This window comes from Pelophylax lessonae (genome assembly GCF_965119305.1).
Source record: "Pelophylax lessonae genome assembly, chromosome: 2".
Taxonomy (NCBI): Eukaryota; Metazoa; Chordata; class Amphibia; order Anura; family Ranidae; genus Pelophylax; species Pelophylax lessonae.
The window spans coordinates 539,512,044-539,527,596 of NC_138769.1; the positions used below are offsets into that span (position 1 = coordinate 539,512,044).

The 15,553-nt window shown below is 41.4% G+C and overlaps 1 protein-coding gene across 1 annotated transcript in view; it reads right to left on the reverse strand.

Annotated features, from left to right (window-relative positions):
* Nucleotides 1-15,553, reverse strand: part of VWA8 (von Willebrand factor A domain containing 8) — a 668,510-nt gene that overhangs the window by 36,786 nt on the left and 616,171 nt on the right. The window contains exon 41 of the mRNA XM_082247613.1: nt 12,277-12,385. Within this exon, the coding sequence (XP_082103739.1) occupies nt 12,277-12,385 (109 nt within the window). The remainder of the gene's footprint in view (nt 1-12,276; nt 12,386-15,553) is intronic.

Genomic DNA, 15,553 nt, shown 5'->3' on the forward strand with positions numbered 1-15,553 from the left:
AGAAGAATCCTAGAGTGTCAGCTAAAGACTTACAAAAGTCACTGGCAAATGCTAACATCCCTGTTATCGAATCTACAATACGTAAAACACTAAACAAGAATGGATTTCATGGGAGGATACCACAGAGGAAGCCACACCTGTCCAAACAAAACGCTGCACATTTACAGTTTGCACAAGAGCACCTGGATGTTCCACAGCAGTCCTGGCAAAATATTCTGTGGACAGATGAAACCAAAGTTGAGTTGTTTGGAAGAGACACACAACACTATGTGTGGCAAACAAGAGGCACAGCACACCAACATCAAAACCTCATCCCAACTGTGAAGTATGGTGGTGGGGGCATCATGGTTTTGGGGCTGCTTTGCGTCAGGGCCTGGACGGATTGCTATCATCTAAGGAAAAATGAATTCCCAAGTTTATCAAGACATTTTGCAGGAGAACTTAAGGCCATCTATCTACCAGCTGAAGCTCAACAGAAGATGGGTGTTGCAACAGGACAATGACTCAAAGCATAGAAGATAATTAACAACAGAATGGCTTAAACAGAAGAAAATACGCCTTCTAAAGTGGCCCAGTCAGAGTCCTGACCTCACGGTTATGAGTAAGCGGCTGTGTGCGCCGTGAAACGCGTTAACCTGGATTACCTGTTCCGTGCACTGTCTGTTCATATTTTGATTTAAAGAATAAAGTACTTCAAATTGTTTTCATCTACCTGGGTGCGGTTCCAACATTTCTCTTGCAGAGTCCTGACCTCAACCTGATTGAGATGCTGTGGCATGACCTCAAGAAAGCGATCCACACCAGACATCCCAAGAATATTGCTGCACTGAAACAGTTCTGTAAAGAGGAATGGTCAAGAATTATTCCTGACCATTGTGCACGTCTGATCTGCAACTACAGGAAACGTTTGGTTGAAGTTATTGCTGCCAAGGGAGGTTCAACCAGTTATTAAATCCAAGGGTTCACATACTTTTCCACCTGCACTGTGAATGTTTACATGGTGTGTTCAATAAAAACATGGCAACATTTCATTCTTTATGTGTTATTAGTTTAAGCACACTGTGATTGTCTATTGTTGTGACTTAGATGATGATGATCAGATCACATTTTATGACCAATTTGTGCAGAAATCCATATCATTCCAAAGGGTTCACATACTTTTTTACTTATATTAGTTGTCATTCGACAGCGCAGCACTTTAATTTTAATATATGTTGTGTTTCAGCTTAGGTTTTGCTGATCAGTGCATGCAGCAGTTGATTATCTGACTACCCTTGTATGATAGTGCGAGAGTACCTTCTATACATCAATATATGAAGTTTGGCCATTACTTATTTCCCCACAGATATGGAAACATTAGATCAGGGGTGGGGAACCTACGGGGGCCGTATGTGGCCCTCAAAGTAATTTGGTCCGGCCCACCCTGTACAGCTGAGTCTGTGTCTCTCAGCTAATCTGTCAGAATGGAGCCGATGCTTCCTGTATAGTTCGGCTCTGTTCTGACAGTCTGAGTGAGTCACAGGCGGAGTGATATCAAATGCACTCTGCCTGTGACCAATACAGGAAACATTGCCTCTTCTTCCAGCGCGGCGCCGCTGCTAGCCAGCATTTCCCACCAGCAGCACACACAGCAGTACCAGCCAGAACCAGCAGTACCAGCCAGAGCCAACGGTACTCACAGCAGTACCAGCCAGAGCCAACAGTACTCACAGCAGTACCAGCCAGAGCCTGCAGTACCAGCCAGAACTGGCAGTACCAGCCAGAGCCTGCAGTACCAGCCAGAGCCAGCAGTAATCACAGCAGTACCAGCGTGAGTCAGCAGTACCAGCTTGAGTCAGCAGGACAAGCCTGAGTCAGCAGGACCCACAGCACAGTACAAGCCAGCAGTACCCACAGCACAGTAAAAGCCAGCAGTACCAGTCTGAACCAGCAGTACCCACAGCACAGTACAAGCCAGCAGTACCAGCTTGAGCCAGCTGTACCCACAGCACAGTACAAGCCAGCAGTACCAGCCTGAGCCAGCTGTACCCACAGTACAGTAAAAGCCAGCAGTACCCACAGCACAGTACAAGCCAGCAGTACCAGCCTGAGCCAGCTGTACCCACAGCACAGTACAAGCCAACAGTCCCAGCCTGAGCCAGCTGTACCCACAGCACAGTAAAAGCCAGCAGTACCAGCCTGAGCCAGCAGTACCCACAGCACAGTACAAGCCAGCAGTACCAGCCTGAGCCAGCTGTACCCACAGCACAGTACAAGCCAGAAGTTCTTTTCAAAACTTACCAACCACCACAAAGAGTCGACTGCGCTCCAGACTGACCGACGCAAACCTGGAAAACCAGTTGCAAGTAGCAACATCATCAATACCAGCTAACATCACACACCTCACCAAAGAAGCAGTTGCAGCCATCACATTAGGGGTGAGTTAATTAAAATGTTTGACCAAATATAACAGGCACATTTTTAAGTTGATAATTTTGTACGGCCCCCGAATGATTTTATAAATACCCAAATGGCCCTTGGCAGAAAAAAGGTTCCCCACCCCTGCATTAGATAAAGAGTGATAGTAATATAATCAATTCCTGATTTTATATTGCTTACTGTATGCAGTGTAAGGAAATCTGTAAAACTGGACAAATTCTCTATTCAGTAGAAGGATAAAACTTCCTCAAGGATCAGAAAAACAGAGTAACTTTGTCACTCAAGAGGTAGGAAAAGATAAAAGTATCATTGGTGATATATATATATGTTTGGTCAGTTTCCCGTATTGTCAGTCTGGCTCAGATATCTGTGTAAAAATTTGAACTGCTAATATTTATTTTTTATGTTTCTAGATGGTAAACTTTGTGCCCCTTATTTGAGTTTACATTTCACAATGCCATGCTAAATTCCCGAAGAGCTTTACAAATGAATGAATACATGTACTTCCTATGGAAGGTACAGGCTCTTTGTTTGGCTTCTTGCTTATCAGCTGGTGTTCTAGCCTCCACAGAATGAGAGCTGCATTCATGGAAAACTGGCTGGTTGCCTTTTCATAGACATGATACAATCTTGCTGCAGTTAGCATCTTCGTGCTGCTCGCTGGCTCCGAGTTGAACAAATTATTACTTGAAAAGCATGTCTTGAAAGTGACATCATGCTATGCTGGATATGAGCCGCTCATGTGCCCCACTTACAAAGAGGTGCTGAAGCCCTTTGAACTATGGCACTAAGGAGTAATGAAAAGAGACAAGATCCCCTTGTAAATTGATCTCCAACTAAGTAAATGGAGGTTCTCATTAAAGCATGTTAAAAATACAAGAAACTAAAGAAGGAAATGGAAACTCATTCTTAAACCCATGCAAAAATAAAGACTTATTCAAGTCCGATCAACTCCATTTAGCTTATTTATTGCTAAAGAAAAGAAAATGGCTGGAATGAATAGCCAATTAAATGGCTTGAAGGAATTATTGTAGACCGTTTTCCCACCATTTTGTAAGAAGGAAATTGCTGTGAAGTGAATTGCTGTACACAAAATTAGCGATGGGCAAATCAAGCCACAAGGCATCACTGCTGACTGGGCATGAATATATTATACATACCATACATTAGCATCCAATATAGATATGCTAAGGATATTGTTTATGGTTAATTGACAACATTTTGTCGCACTTTCTGACAGGACAGGAAGTGATGGGAAGTCTCTCAACTGGGACACAGACAAAAACACACATTTAAAAGTGAGAACTGACATCTTTTCTTATTGCTAACTGTGCCCTTCTGTCCTGGTGATGACCACTCCTGGTGATAAAAGCCAGATAGAGATTGTAACTCCCCCTTTCTCTTCAAAATGATAACACATAATACATGAATACTGGCTTACATATTTTCTTTAAACCTTCACTCAACATAGTGTTTTCATTTTTAGCTGATGTTATTCTTGACAGTACATTTTGCACATATCATAGAAACATAGAAAAGTGACAGCAGAAAAAAAAGTCCATCGAGCCTGACAGTTTTTTTTTTTTACATGTTTTGTATTTTTCTTTTCCGTCTGTGTATAGATCTACTGTATGTTTGTCTCATGCATGTTTAACACCACTTACTGTTGACTGACTCTCTACCTTTGCTGGAAGTCTATTCCAAGCATCAACTACCCATTCAGTAAAATAATACTTTCTAAGATTGGTTTTGAACTTTCCTTAAATTTGTTTGAGGTCATGTCTCTGTTCTTGATCTTGGTTTCATAAAAAAATACTGTCCTCTTGAACCCTATTCATCCCCTTGATGTATTTGAAGGTTTCAGTAATGTCTCCCCTTTACCTTCTTTCCTCCAGACTGTACATATTAGGTTCCTGAAGTCTATCCTGATGTGTTTGATCCCTCCGACCTTTCACCATTTTTGTTACCCATTTCTGGACTTGTTCTATTGAAGTCTCCACAACTGGACACATCATTCTAAATTAGGTCTCACTAAAGATCTATATAGGGCAGTGATGGCAAACCTTGAAACCCCAGATGTTTTGGAACTACATTTCCCATGATGCTCAACTACACTGCAGAGTGCAAGAGCATCATGGGAAATGTAGTTTCAAAACATCTGGGGTGCCAAGGTTCACCATCACTGATATAGGGGAATCAGGACCTCCTTCCTATTGCTGGTGACCCCTCTGGTGATGCATCCTAGAATTATATTTGTTTTTCTAGCTACTTGGTCACAACGTTTGCTCATTTTGCAATCATCTGAGATAAGTACCCCTAAATCTTTTTACTCTGTAGTGCTGGCCAACACTGTATCCCCAATGCTGTACTCTCTCAAGTGATTATTTTTCCCTAGATGCATTATTTTACAATTAGAAACATTAAATTGCAGATTCCAATGCTTTGACCAATCTTCCAGTATCAGTATGCTGATTACCCACATGCTAGCTTCCCGGCTATCCATCTAGCTGTCTGTGTATTGTTTTGTGATTTGTACAAAGCTTAAGAAAAAGTTGATAACATTTAAAAAAACAATTCCTGAGAAGAATTTAATGCCACAATGGTGATTTTTATAATATCAAATGTGCAGCAAATTTTAGATTACAAATATTTTTGCAGTGTAAGTGATGATTACTATGAAACCATGCTGTTGTCATAGATGCTGTATGTGGTTTAGAATTGTCCTGCTGAAATATGCAAGGCCTTCCCTGAAAAAGACGCCCTTTCAATGGAAGCATACGCTGCTCTAAAACATGGATATATCTTTCAGAATTGATAAGGCCTTTCCAGAAGTGCAATCTGCCCAATCCATACGTATGAATGCACCCCCAAACCATCAGAGATGCAACTTTTGAACTGAGCACTGATATCAAGCCAGAAGGTCCCTCCCCTTTTTAGTCCAGAACATGCGGCACCAATGGTTGCCAAAAAAGAATGTCAAATTTTGATTTGTCTGACCACAAAACAGAAAAGATTTCTCCAGATTCTCTGAATCTTTTGATGATATCATGCGCTGTAGATGATGATATATTTAAAGTCTTTGCAATTTTACGTTGAGAAACATTATTCTGAAATTGTTCAACAATTTTTAGATTCAGTTTTTCAAAGAATGATGAACCTCTGCCCGTCTTTACTTCTGAAACACTCTGACTCTCTAAGATGCCCTTTTTATACTCAATCATGTCACTGATCTGTTGCCAGTTAACCTAAATTATTTGCAAAATGTTCCTCCTTGTTAGTAACAATTACTTTGCCTGTTTTTTGTTGCCCTGTGCTAACTTTTTTGACATGTGTTGCTGCTATAAATTTCCAATCTACCCTATTTTTTTCTTGAAATGGTACATTTTCTCGGTTTAACCTCTCGCCGACCGCCCACCGCATATATACTGCGGCAGGCTAGTTCGGCTGCGCGAATTGCCGTACCTGTACGGTGATCAGCGGGAGCGGTCCTGGGGGTGCGCACGTGCGCCCCCATTAGCCAGTGGGGAAGCTGATTCACAGGACCGGTGGCGGCGAATGTTTGAGAGAGAACAGTGGTCTGCTGTTGTGCACACAGCAGAACGTTGTTCTCTCAGGAATCAATACAGAGGGCCTGTGATCCTCCTATTTAGGATCACAGGTCTCTGTGTTGATTACACACCCCCTAGGCATACACCTCACACTTTGATCGCCTCTGAGTTGCATATTTTTAGCACTGATTACTGTAGTAATGTCACTGGTCCCCCCAAAATTGTCAGTTAGGGGTCCCATCTGTCCGCCGCAATCCTACTAAAAATTGCTGATCGCCGCCATTACTAGTAAAAAAATAAAAATGACATAAATCTTTCCCCTAGTTTGTAGACGCAATAACTTTTGCGCAAACCAATCAAAATACGCTTATTGGAATTTCTTTTACAGAAAATATGTAGCAGATTACAAATTGGCCTAAAATGATGAAAGAATTAGATTTTTACATTTTTTTTATTGGGAATGTTATATAGCAGAAAGTGAAAAATATTTTTTTCCAGAATTGTCACTCTTTTTTTGTTTAAAGCACAAAAAATAAAATACGCACAGGTGATCAAATACCACCAAAAGAAATCTCTATTTGTGGAAAAAAAGGACATCAATTTTATTTGGGTACAGCGTTGCATGACCGCGCAATTGTCAGTTAAAGTAACGCAGTGCCAAATCGCAAAAAATGGCCTGGTGGTTAAGGGGGTAAAACCTTCTGGTCCAGAAGTGGCTAAACATTTGATATGTTTTCTATTTCCTACTGTGAATAAATTATGGGTTTATGAGATTTGCAAATCATTGCATTCTGTTTTTATGTAGATTTACACTGTGTTCCAACTTTTTTGGAAATTGAGTTGTAAACAAGTAGCAATTTGGTCTCGCAATTAAGCCCAGCCAAACTGGCTGGTCTTTATTAATAAAAGAATAACTTTCATAAAAACATGCATTTTCAAAATACAGGTATTCAGGACTGAAAACCTGGGGGATTTCCAGGGAGAAAATTTTCAACGGACAAATGTTCTAAAGCTGGGATTATGTCTGGAAATCAAGAACTGTTGGCAATGGCATTCTAGGAGAGGTAACATAATACTGATAAGCAAACCAGATATGCTTCCTGCAGCTTTTAAAATGTACGATGGAAGAGCCAAAGAAAATCTGTAGCATGATCTTCTAGTCTCATTACAATATCCTGCTCTGCTACATGCTACTTAGAAAAAAGGTGTGACCGGGCCCCTGAATTCACATTCTTCTCCCTGGCCTTCCAGGGCCGGTGGGTATCCATAAATGATCATCTCACAGAACCACCAGTATCAAATACTTGAAATTATACTGGCCAGTTTAAGTGATTTTTCCCTCTACTTTTAAGCATAACAAAGTTAGAGGGAAAGGAGTAAATTACTTAAATCCTACAGAATAGCACAATTACATGGAACATTATGTATAATATTGATACAGTAAAAAAGTTTTAATGGAGGACACAGATACACAAGATAAATTTACAAATGTGTTCCAAACCTTTTTTTAAGTTATATCAATGTTTTTGAACTTTACTTTAGGGGAAACTGAAATAGAATTCCTAGCTGAGCAATATTTAAAGAAATGTCTTGACAAAAATAATGTCGGATAAAATTGACAGTCAATAGTTTTGTTGTTACAACTTCTACAAGTTCTATATACACTTTAAGACTATTTAAAATGCTTCCTACTTTAAAACAATGCCTCTTTTTATATAGGAGCCACTTGTTTTCTATAAAAATAACTGTTTGTCAGGTTTCTATGGCAGTCAGCCCTTGTAGAAAGCCAACTCAGGGATCCCCAGGGCGCAGAGTCTAAGCCCCAGCCTACTTCTTCATCGGGGCCCCTGATGGTAGGGTTGAACTTGCAGCAACTGGAACCAGGTCGTGGCCCCCAGGTACACCTGGCTGATAATTGGGAGACCACTCATATGCGCCAAATATAGCAGGAGTCAGAAGAAAATCCAGGAAATCTGCTGGAGTCAGGGTAAAGAGCAGGCAAGAGAAAACCGTACACAAAGCCAAAGTTAGTACATGGGTAGTCAGACACAGAATACAAGTATTCAAAGCAAATTAGGAGCACAGAGAAACCAGGGAGTTGCTCAAGCAACCCGGGCTGCACTGAGCATATCTATATATAGGGAAGCAGACTGGGAGGCAGGCAAGGGAGTGATAGAAAGGAAAAGGATATAAATCCACAATAGAGCAGGCGATGCCCATAGGTGAACACAGAAGCCAGCAGCAAATGCCCATGGAATCACAGATCTAGCAGAACCACTGCAGCAGGGAGGTAAAGAATTTCACCAACAGGAAACTGCAGACTAGACTGTGACACTGTTTAATGTTAGACCTCATAAAAGGTTTATCAGTGGACATTGCGTAAATAAAGAACTGTTCTTGTTACCACTGGTAACCTGTAAACTTCTCCTTTACTTTACTCCATACTGGAGTAGATATATGAAACAGAGAATTTGAAGGGGAAGTCCAGCCTAAAACTAAAATCTCTAAATCTACTTGCAGGCACAATCTAAGACTAACCTATCTAACTCTGTAAAGGGTTAGATCCTGTAAAGCAAATTTACAAACATCCGACTTACAAAAGACTCCTACTTACAAACGGAGAGCGACAACAGGAAGTGAGGAGAACTCTACCCAAAGGAAGGGAAATTCACTCCTGTAAGAGTTCTCATGGGAAAAATCCTTGTTTCCACAACAACCCAAAATTATTCTTTTGGCTGGAGATAAACTTAAAAAAATGTACCTGTTCTAACTTACAAACAAATTCAAATTCATAACAAACCTACAGTCCCTATCTTGTTTGTAACCCGGGGACCGCCTGTACATACCTTTTCTGAAGCCGTTCCGATCTGATCTCACGCTAAGCTGTCAGCGGTGGTTTCTCTGAGCTGTCAGCAGTGGTTTCTCTGTAGAGGCGTGTGCAGAAGAGGCCGGACTGGATTGGCTTCAGAAAAGGTACGTATAGCAAGTTTTGCTTTACAGGGTTAGATAGGTTAGTCTTAGATTGTGCCCACAAGTAAATTTAGAGATTTTAGTTTTAGGTTAGACTTCCCCTTTAATTGATAACTGTGATCAGTAAGAATGGTGATTTCCTTGGGGTCCTTAGTGTATAAAACCTAAGCTTTTCAACTGAAAAAATAAGGAGAAGTGATACATGGTAAAGATATTTGCAACTGTAAATAGTATACTGTATGTTAAAGAAAGCAATAAAACAGATCTATGATTACCAATTGGGTTTTCACTTGATGTAAGCCATAATCATTAAATTAACAAAAAGAAATGTTTCAAATACAGGTCCTTCTAAAAAAAATTAGCATATTGTGATAAAGTTCATTATTTTCTGTAATGTACTGAAAAACATTAGACTTTTATATATTTTAGATTCATTACACACAACTGAAGTAGTGCAAGCATTTTATTGTTTTAATATTGATGATTTTGGCATACAGCTCATGAAAAACCAAAATTCCTATCTCAAAAAATTAGCATATCATGAAAAGGTTCTCTAAACGAGCTATGAACCTAATCATCTGAATCAACTAATTAACTCTAAACACCTGCAAAAGATTCCTGAGGCTTTTAAAAACTCCCAGCCTGGTTCATTACTCAAAACCGCAATCATGGGTAAGACTGCCGACCTGACTGCTGTCCAGAAGGCCATCATTGACACCCTCAAGCCAGAGGGTAAGACACAGAAAGAAATTTCTGAACGAATAGGCTGTTCCCAGAGTGCTGTATCAAGGCACCTATATGGGAAGTCTGTGGTAAGGAAAAAGTGTGGCAGAAAACACTGCACAACGAGAAGAGGTGACCGGACCCTGAGGAAGATTGTGGAGAAGGACCGATTCCAGACCTTGGGGGACCTGCAGAAGCAGTGGACTGAGTCTGGAGTAGAAACATCTAGAGCCAACATGTACAGGCGTGTGCAGGAAATGGGCTACAGGTGCCGTATTCCCCAGGTCAAGCCACTTTTCAAACAGAAACAGCGGCAGAAGCGCCTGACCTGGGCTACAGAGAAGCAGCACTGCACTGTTGCTCAGTGGTCCAAAGTACTTTTTTCGGATGAAAGCAAATTTTGCATGTCATTCGGAAATCAAGGTGCCAGAGTCTGGAGGAAGACTGGGGAGAGGGAAATGCCAAAATGCCTGAAGTCCAGTGTCAAGTACCCACAGTCAGTGATGGTCTGGGGTGCCATGTCAGCTGCTGGTGTTGGTCCACTGTGTTTTATCAAGGGCAGGGTCAATGCAGCTAGCTATCAGTAGATTTTGGAGCACTTCATGCTTCCATCTGCTGAAAAGCTTTATGGAGATGAAGATTTCATTTTTCAGCACGACCTGGCACCTGCTCACAGTGCCAAAACCACTGGTAAATGGTTTACTGACCACGGTATTACTGTGCTCATTTGGCCTGCCAACTCTCCTGACCTGAACTCCATAGAGAATCTGTGGGATGTTGTGAAGAGAAAGTTGAGAGACGCAAGACCCAACACTCTGTATGAGCTCAAGGCGCTATCGAAGCATCCTGGGCCTCCATAACACCTCAGCAGTGCCACAGGCTGATTGCCTCCATGCCACGCCGCATTGAAGCAGTCATTTCTGCAAAAGGATTCCCGACCAAGTATTGAGTGCATAACTGAACATAATTATTTGAAGGTTGACTTTTTTTGTATTAAAAACACTTTTTTTTTATTGGTCGGATGAAATATGCTAATTTTTTGAGATAGGAATTTTGGTTTTTCATGAGCTGTATGCCAAAATCATCAATATTAAAACAATAAAAGGCTTGCACTACTTCAGTTGTGTGTAATGAATCTAAAATATATGAAAGTCTAATGTTTATCAGTACATTACAGAAAATAATGAACTTTATCACAATATGCTAATTTTTTGAGAAGGACCTGTATATCAATCTGTGTGTAACGCATCTATATAAAATATATGAGTTTCACTTTTTGAATTGAATTACTGAAATAAATTAACTTTCGATGATATTCTAATTTTTTGAGATGCACTTATATATGCTGGAATGTTTAAACTATGAATAAACAATGAAGTATAATTATGCAAGTTAAATGTGCGTTCAAAGTTTCTGTAAACAGTTTAATTCAAGCTTATAAAAAATAAAAAAAACGCTTTTCAAATGAATTTTGTACATTTAATTATAGTTATGCCAAAGTTTTGTTATTTTATTTGATGAATAGTTTGGAAGTACCTGACTGCTTGAATAAATGGCTCCCATAATCTAGCCCAATCTTTAAATAGAAAGAACAAATTTCAAGAAGTGAAAACTGCATTTGATTTTTGACATACTCCCCTGCTACATTTATACACTTATCCCAGTGTTTAACTAATGCCTAGAAAGCTTCGGCATAGAAAGATTTGTTAGTACGACTGAACCATCCTAGGACAGCCTGCTTCACTTCGTCATCAGTGCACCACAGAAAGATTTATTTCTTGTGCAATTTCACAACAGCATAGCGTAGATTATCCAGGATCAGGCATTCCACGCTCTGACTGTTCATAGGAATGACTGCTGAGGTCTGGAAACAACCACCGTTAAGATCGTTACGAACTGACGTACGGCCATCTTAAAGATATTTACATCATTTAAATGTCTTACTGCGGCTAAATGTCTCATCACCGTACTGTGCTTGAAGTCTTCTTTTTTTTGCCTTTGTTCAAAAGAAACTTCATCACCACACACTGTTCCACGCACGAGCTAACACTGTTGTCTGACATCTTCATTAACGGTCTCTGGAATGGCCCACGACATGTGCAACCCCTATCAGTAATAGGGCACACTTGCCACTTACTACTGCATGTCAAGTAAGCATCCCTTTTTATACCTCTAAAATTTTAAAGTTCTGGTTTTACTTGAACGCTCCTTATATTATGTATTTGAATTGACAGAAGAGGGAGGAGCTCCCAGGGAGAACCCTAATAAACAAGGGAAAAAATATACAAACTCCATGTAGATGGGATTTATTCCCCGATCCCTGAGCTGCAGGACTAATGTATTAATCAATGTGTTAGCTATGTGATATGCTAAAAAATACTGCCTTTATTACCACATTATATTTAATAATTACTATGACTTAGAAAAACGTCATACCATATTTATAAACCAATAATGCCGAGGTCTAGGTAACTTCAAAGGGTTCACAACCATTTTGCAGCAACTGTATGCATTAATATGTTTAATGTTTTAACTATTTAGAAACATGCCTTGTTTTAGTTATATACAGTATACGTTTATTTTCTCTACGTTGTTAAACTCAATTGTAGTAGTTTACCTGCAAACTATCCAAAATGACTCGAAGAGACTGTACTTGTCTGCGTACTGCTCCTGAGAAACGCTCATATGTAGAAGCATCATATTCACTCATCTGAATTTCCTTCAATCTAAAAAAGAAAATACATACTATTACTGAGTATTCAATAAGAAGATAAGACACCAAACCATTAAATGTAAAACTCATGTTGTCTAAAATTTTACCTGGAAGCTAGTTCATTCTAGCTAGTCATGCATGTAAACAGATTGCTTTCTTTTAAACGCACATATTCTACAGGTCTTAATTTGTAGCCTTGACATATAGACATAAGTCCCTGAACTTGTGTGAAAACCTACTGCAACTGTATCATTTAGTCAAAATAACACAGAATCACGTGGGTATTAGAGTGCAGGTTGGATCCCAGGGAAAATAGCAGAATTCACTTCCAAGGGGTAGCTATGATGTCTGGCTCAAAGTAGTGGCCCAATGGTCATTGCTCTACTATAGGTATATATAAAAATTGTCAGGTCAAGGCAGCAGTAAAGACCTGATGATTAAACTCTATCTCATTAATACAATAGAAAGCTACACATATTACCAACACTTTTAACCTTCTTGTTAACTTTAGGTAGCTCTTTCACAGTGCACATACATCTTATTGCTGCTACTAGATTCTGGGCTTCCTGGAACTCGCAGATGTACAGTATACCACTGTTAAAAACGTAGTAGTTTATTGTCTCAAATGACTGATCATCTGTTTGTCAGAGAGAAGTGTAAAGTTTAGGTGGTGGAGTATCAGGAGCAGCAGAGTTGACACTTGTGGGATCCATGAAGTTGATTGTCAGAGTAAAGTAGTGTGCTGGTTGGATATTAGTGGAGTGCACTAGTGTCCAACCAGCAGTGGATCAGATGCAGAAGAGTGGACATTTGTATGGTGGAGTTTTTTGTCAGAGTGAAGTGCAGTGTGCAGGCAGGGGTTCAGAGGCCGCTAAGTTGACACTTGTGGATTGGAGCTGATTGTCAGTGTGGAATGGGGTGTGCTGGTGTTGGGGGATGAAAGGCAGAGGAGTGCACACTTATATGGTGGAGTTTATTGTCAGAGTGGAGTGTAGTATGCTGGTGGCAGGGGTTCAGAGGCAGCAGAGGTGACTATTGTGGATTGGAGCTGATTGTCAGAGAAGAGTGGAGTGTGCTGGCTGCAGGGGATCAGAGGCAGAAGAGTGGACATTTGTATGGTGGAGTTTATTGTCAGAGTAAAGGGTAGTATGCAGGTGGCAGGGGTTCAGAGGCAGCAGAGTTGACACTTGTGGATTGGAGCTGATCGTCAGAGTGGAATGGAGTGTGCTGGTGGTGAGGGATTACAGGTAGAAGAGTGGACACCTGTATGGTGGAGATTATTGTCAGAGTGGTGTGTAGTGTGCAGTTGGTAGAGGTTCAGAGGCAGTAGTGGATTGTCAGTCAAGTGGAGTGGAGAGTGCCATGAAGGTTGTGCTGCGACTAAGGCAAGGTGGTTGGGGAGGAATGGACAATTATGGCACTTTTCCACTGCAAGTACCGGCTAGTACCGGCTCGGCTCTACTCGGCCCTGCTTGGCCTGGTTTGCTTTTCCACTGCTGGTACCGCATGGTATAGGGTTGGAACGGTTCGGTACAGTATGGTATAGGTTTGCTTTTCCACTAAAGCAGTACTAAAGTTAAGTGGGTGGGATAACAACAGGGTGGGTGGGATTCTCAGACCAATCAGTGGCTAGTAGTGACTGCATGCAAAGGATTGTGGGATATGGTACCAGTTTGGTACCTGTTGGAACCACAATCGAGTAGGTACTGTTTTTTCAGGGCCGTACCGTACCGTACCGTTCGGTTCCATGCAGTGGAAAAGCAAACCTATACCGTACCGTACCGAACCGTTCCGACCCTATACCATGCGGTACCAGCAGTGGAAAAGCACAAAAGGGTGCCGAACCGGTACGGTTCCATGCAGTGGAAAAGCGCCATTAGTGAAGTGTCTGGAAAAGTATGCACTCTGATCTGGGTTGAGGTGGCTGGGAAAATATGTGTTTTAAGCAGAAGCTTAGGTGGTTGGTGTGGGTTGCACTGTGTGCTTGCGGTAAGGTGGCATTGAGGAATCTCCTGTGATGTCCTCCTTGGGATAGGGAGGGATGTGGTGTTTGTGGGGCATGATGTGGCCAGGAGGAAGTTTGTAAGTCGTGGTTAGGTGGCTGGGAAGGGATTTACTGTTAGCAGGCACTAAGGTGGCCAGGGGAGGATGAGCTGTGAGGGGAGAAGGTGAGGTGGCCACGTAGGAATGCACTGTTAACAGGGCGTCAGGTGGCTAGGAGGAATGCTGTGGGCTGGGGTGAGGTGGCTAGGAAACTATTGCTGAAAAAACAAGCGTCCCCCCCCCAGTCCATACCAGGCCCTTTTTTAAAAATCTTTTTAAAACAATCGTTTTTACAGGAGCAATGATTTTAGTGATGATTAAAGTGAAACAATAAAAAAAAAAAAACCTTTAAATATCATGCCTGGGGGGTCCCCTTAATGTGCCTGTAAAGTGGCGTATTTGTGAGATGTATATAGCCTGCTGCAGCAATACTGAAGAAAGGAAAAAAAATAATTTAAACTTGCTTGTGGCTTTAATGTATTGTCAGCTCCGGGTAATACAAATAAAAATGAAAAAAACCAGCGTGGGGTCCCCCCCTAGTCCATACCAGGCCCTTTGCCAAAATTGAAAAAAAAACAAAAAACGGCGTGGGGTCCCCCCGAAATCCATACCAGACCCTTATCCGAGCAAGCAGCCTGGCTGGACAGGATAGGGGGGGGGGCAATCGAGCGCCCCCCCTTCTGAACCATACCAGGCCACTCGCCCTCAACATGGGGAGGGTGCTTTGGGGTCTCTTCCTGACAACCCTGAGCTGTGGTTGTGTGGGTCTGCGGGTAGGGGGCTTATCGGAATCTGGAAGCCCCCCTCCCAGATCCCGGCCCCCCCTATGTTAAAGGATATCGAGTACATCGTACCCCTACCCATTCACCAAAAAAAGTGTACAAAGAAATAAAGACAAAAGCCAGTTTTTGACAAGTCCTTTATTAAAAAATAGTGTCCCCCGATGTAAATCCATCGTCTATCGCCCGCCACCGCACCCTAAAAATAGAAAAGAAAAAACAGAAGCTCTTGCCTCTTCAGACGCTTCCCGCACAATGAGCTGTTTGAGTTGTGACAGCCCTTTATAGAAATCTGACATCATGAGCACCCCATAATGCACTGCTCAGGTGCAGTGAATAAATTACTGACGTCAGGTCAG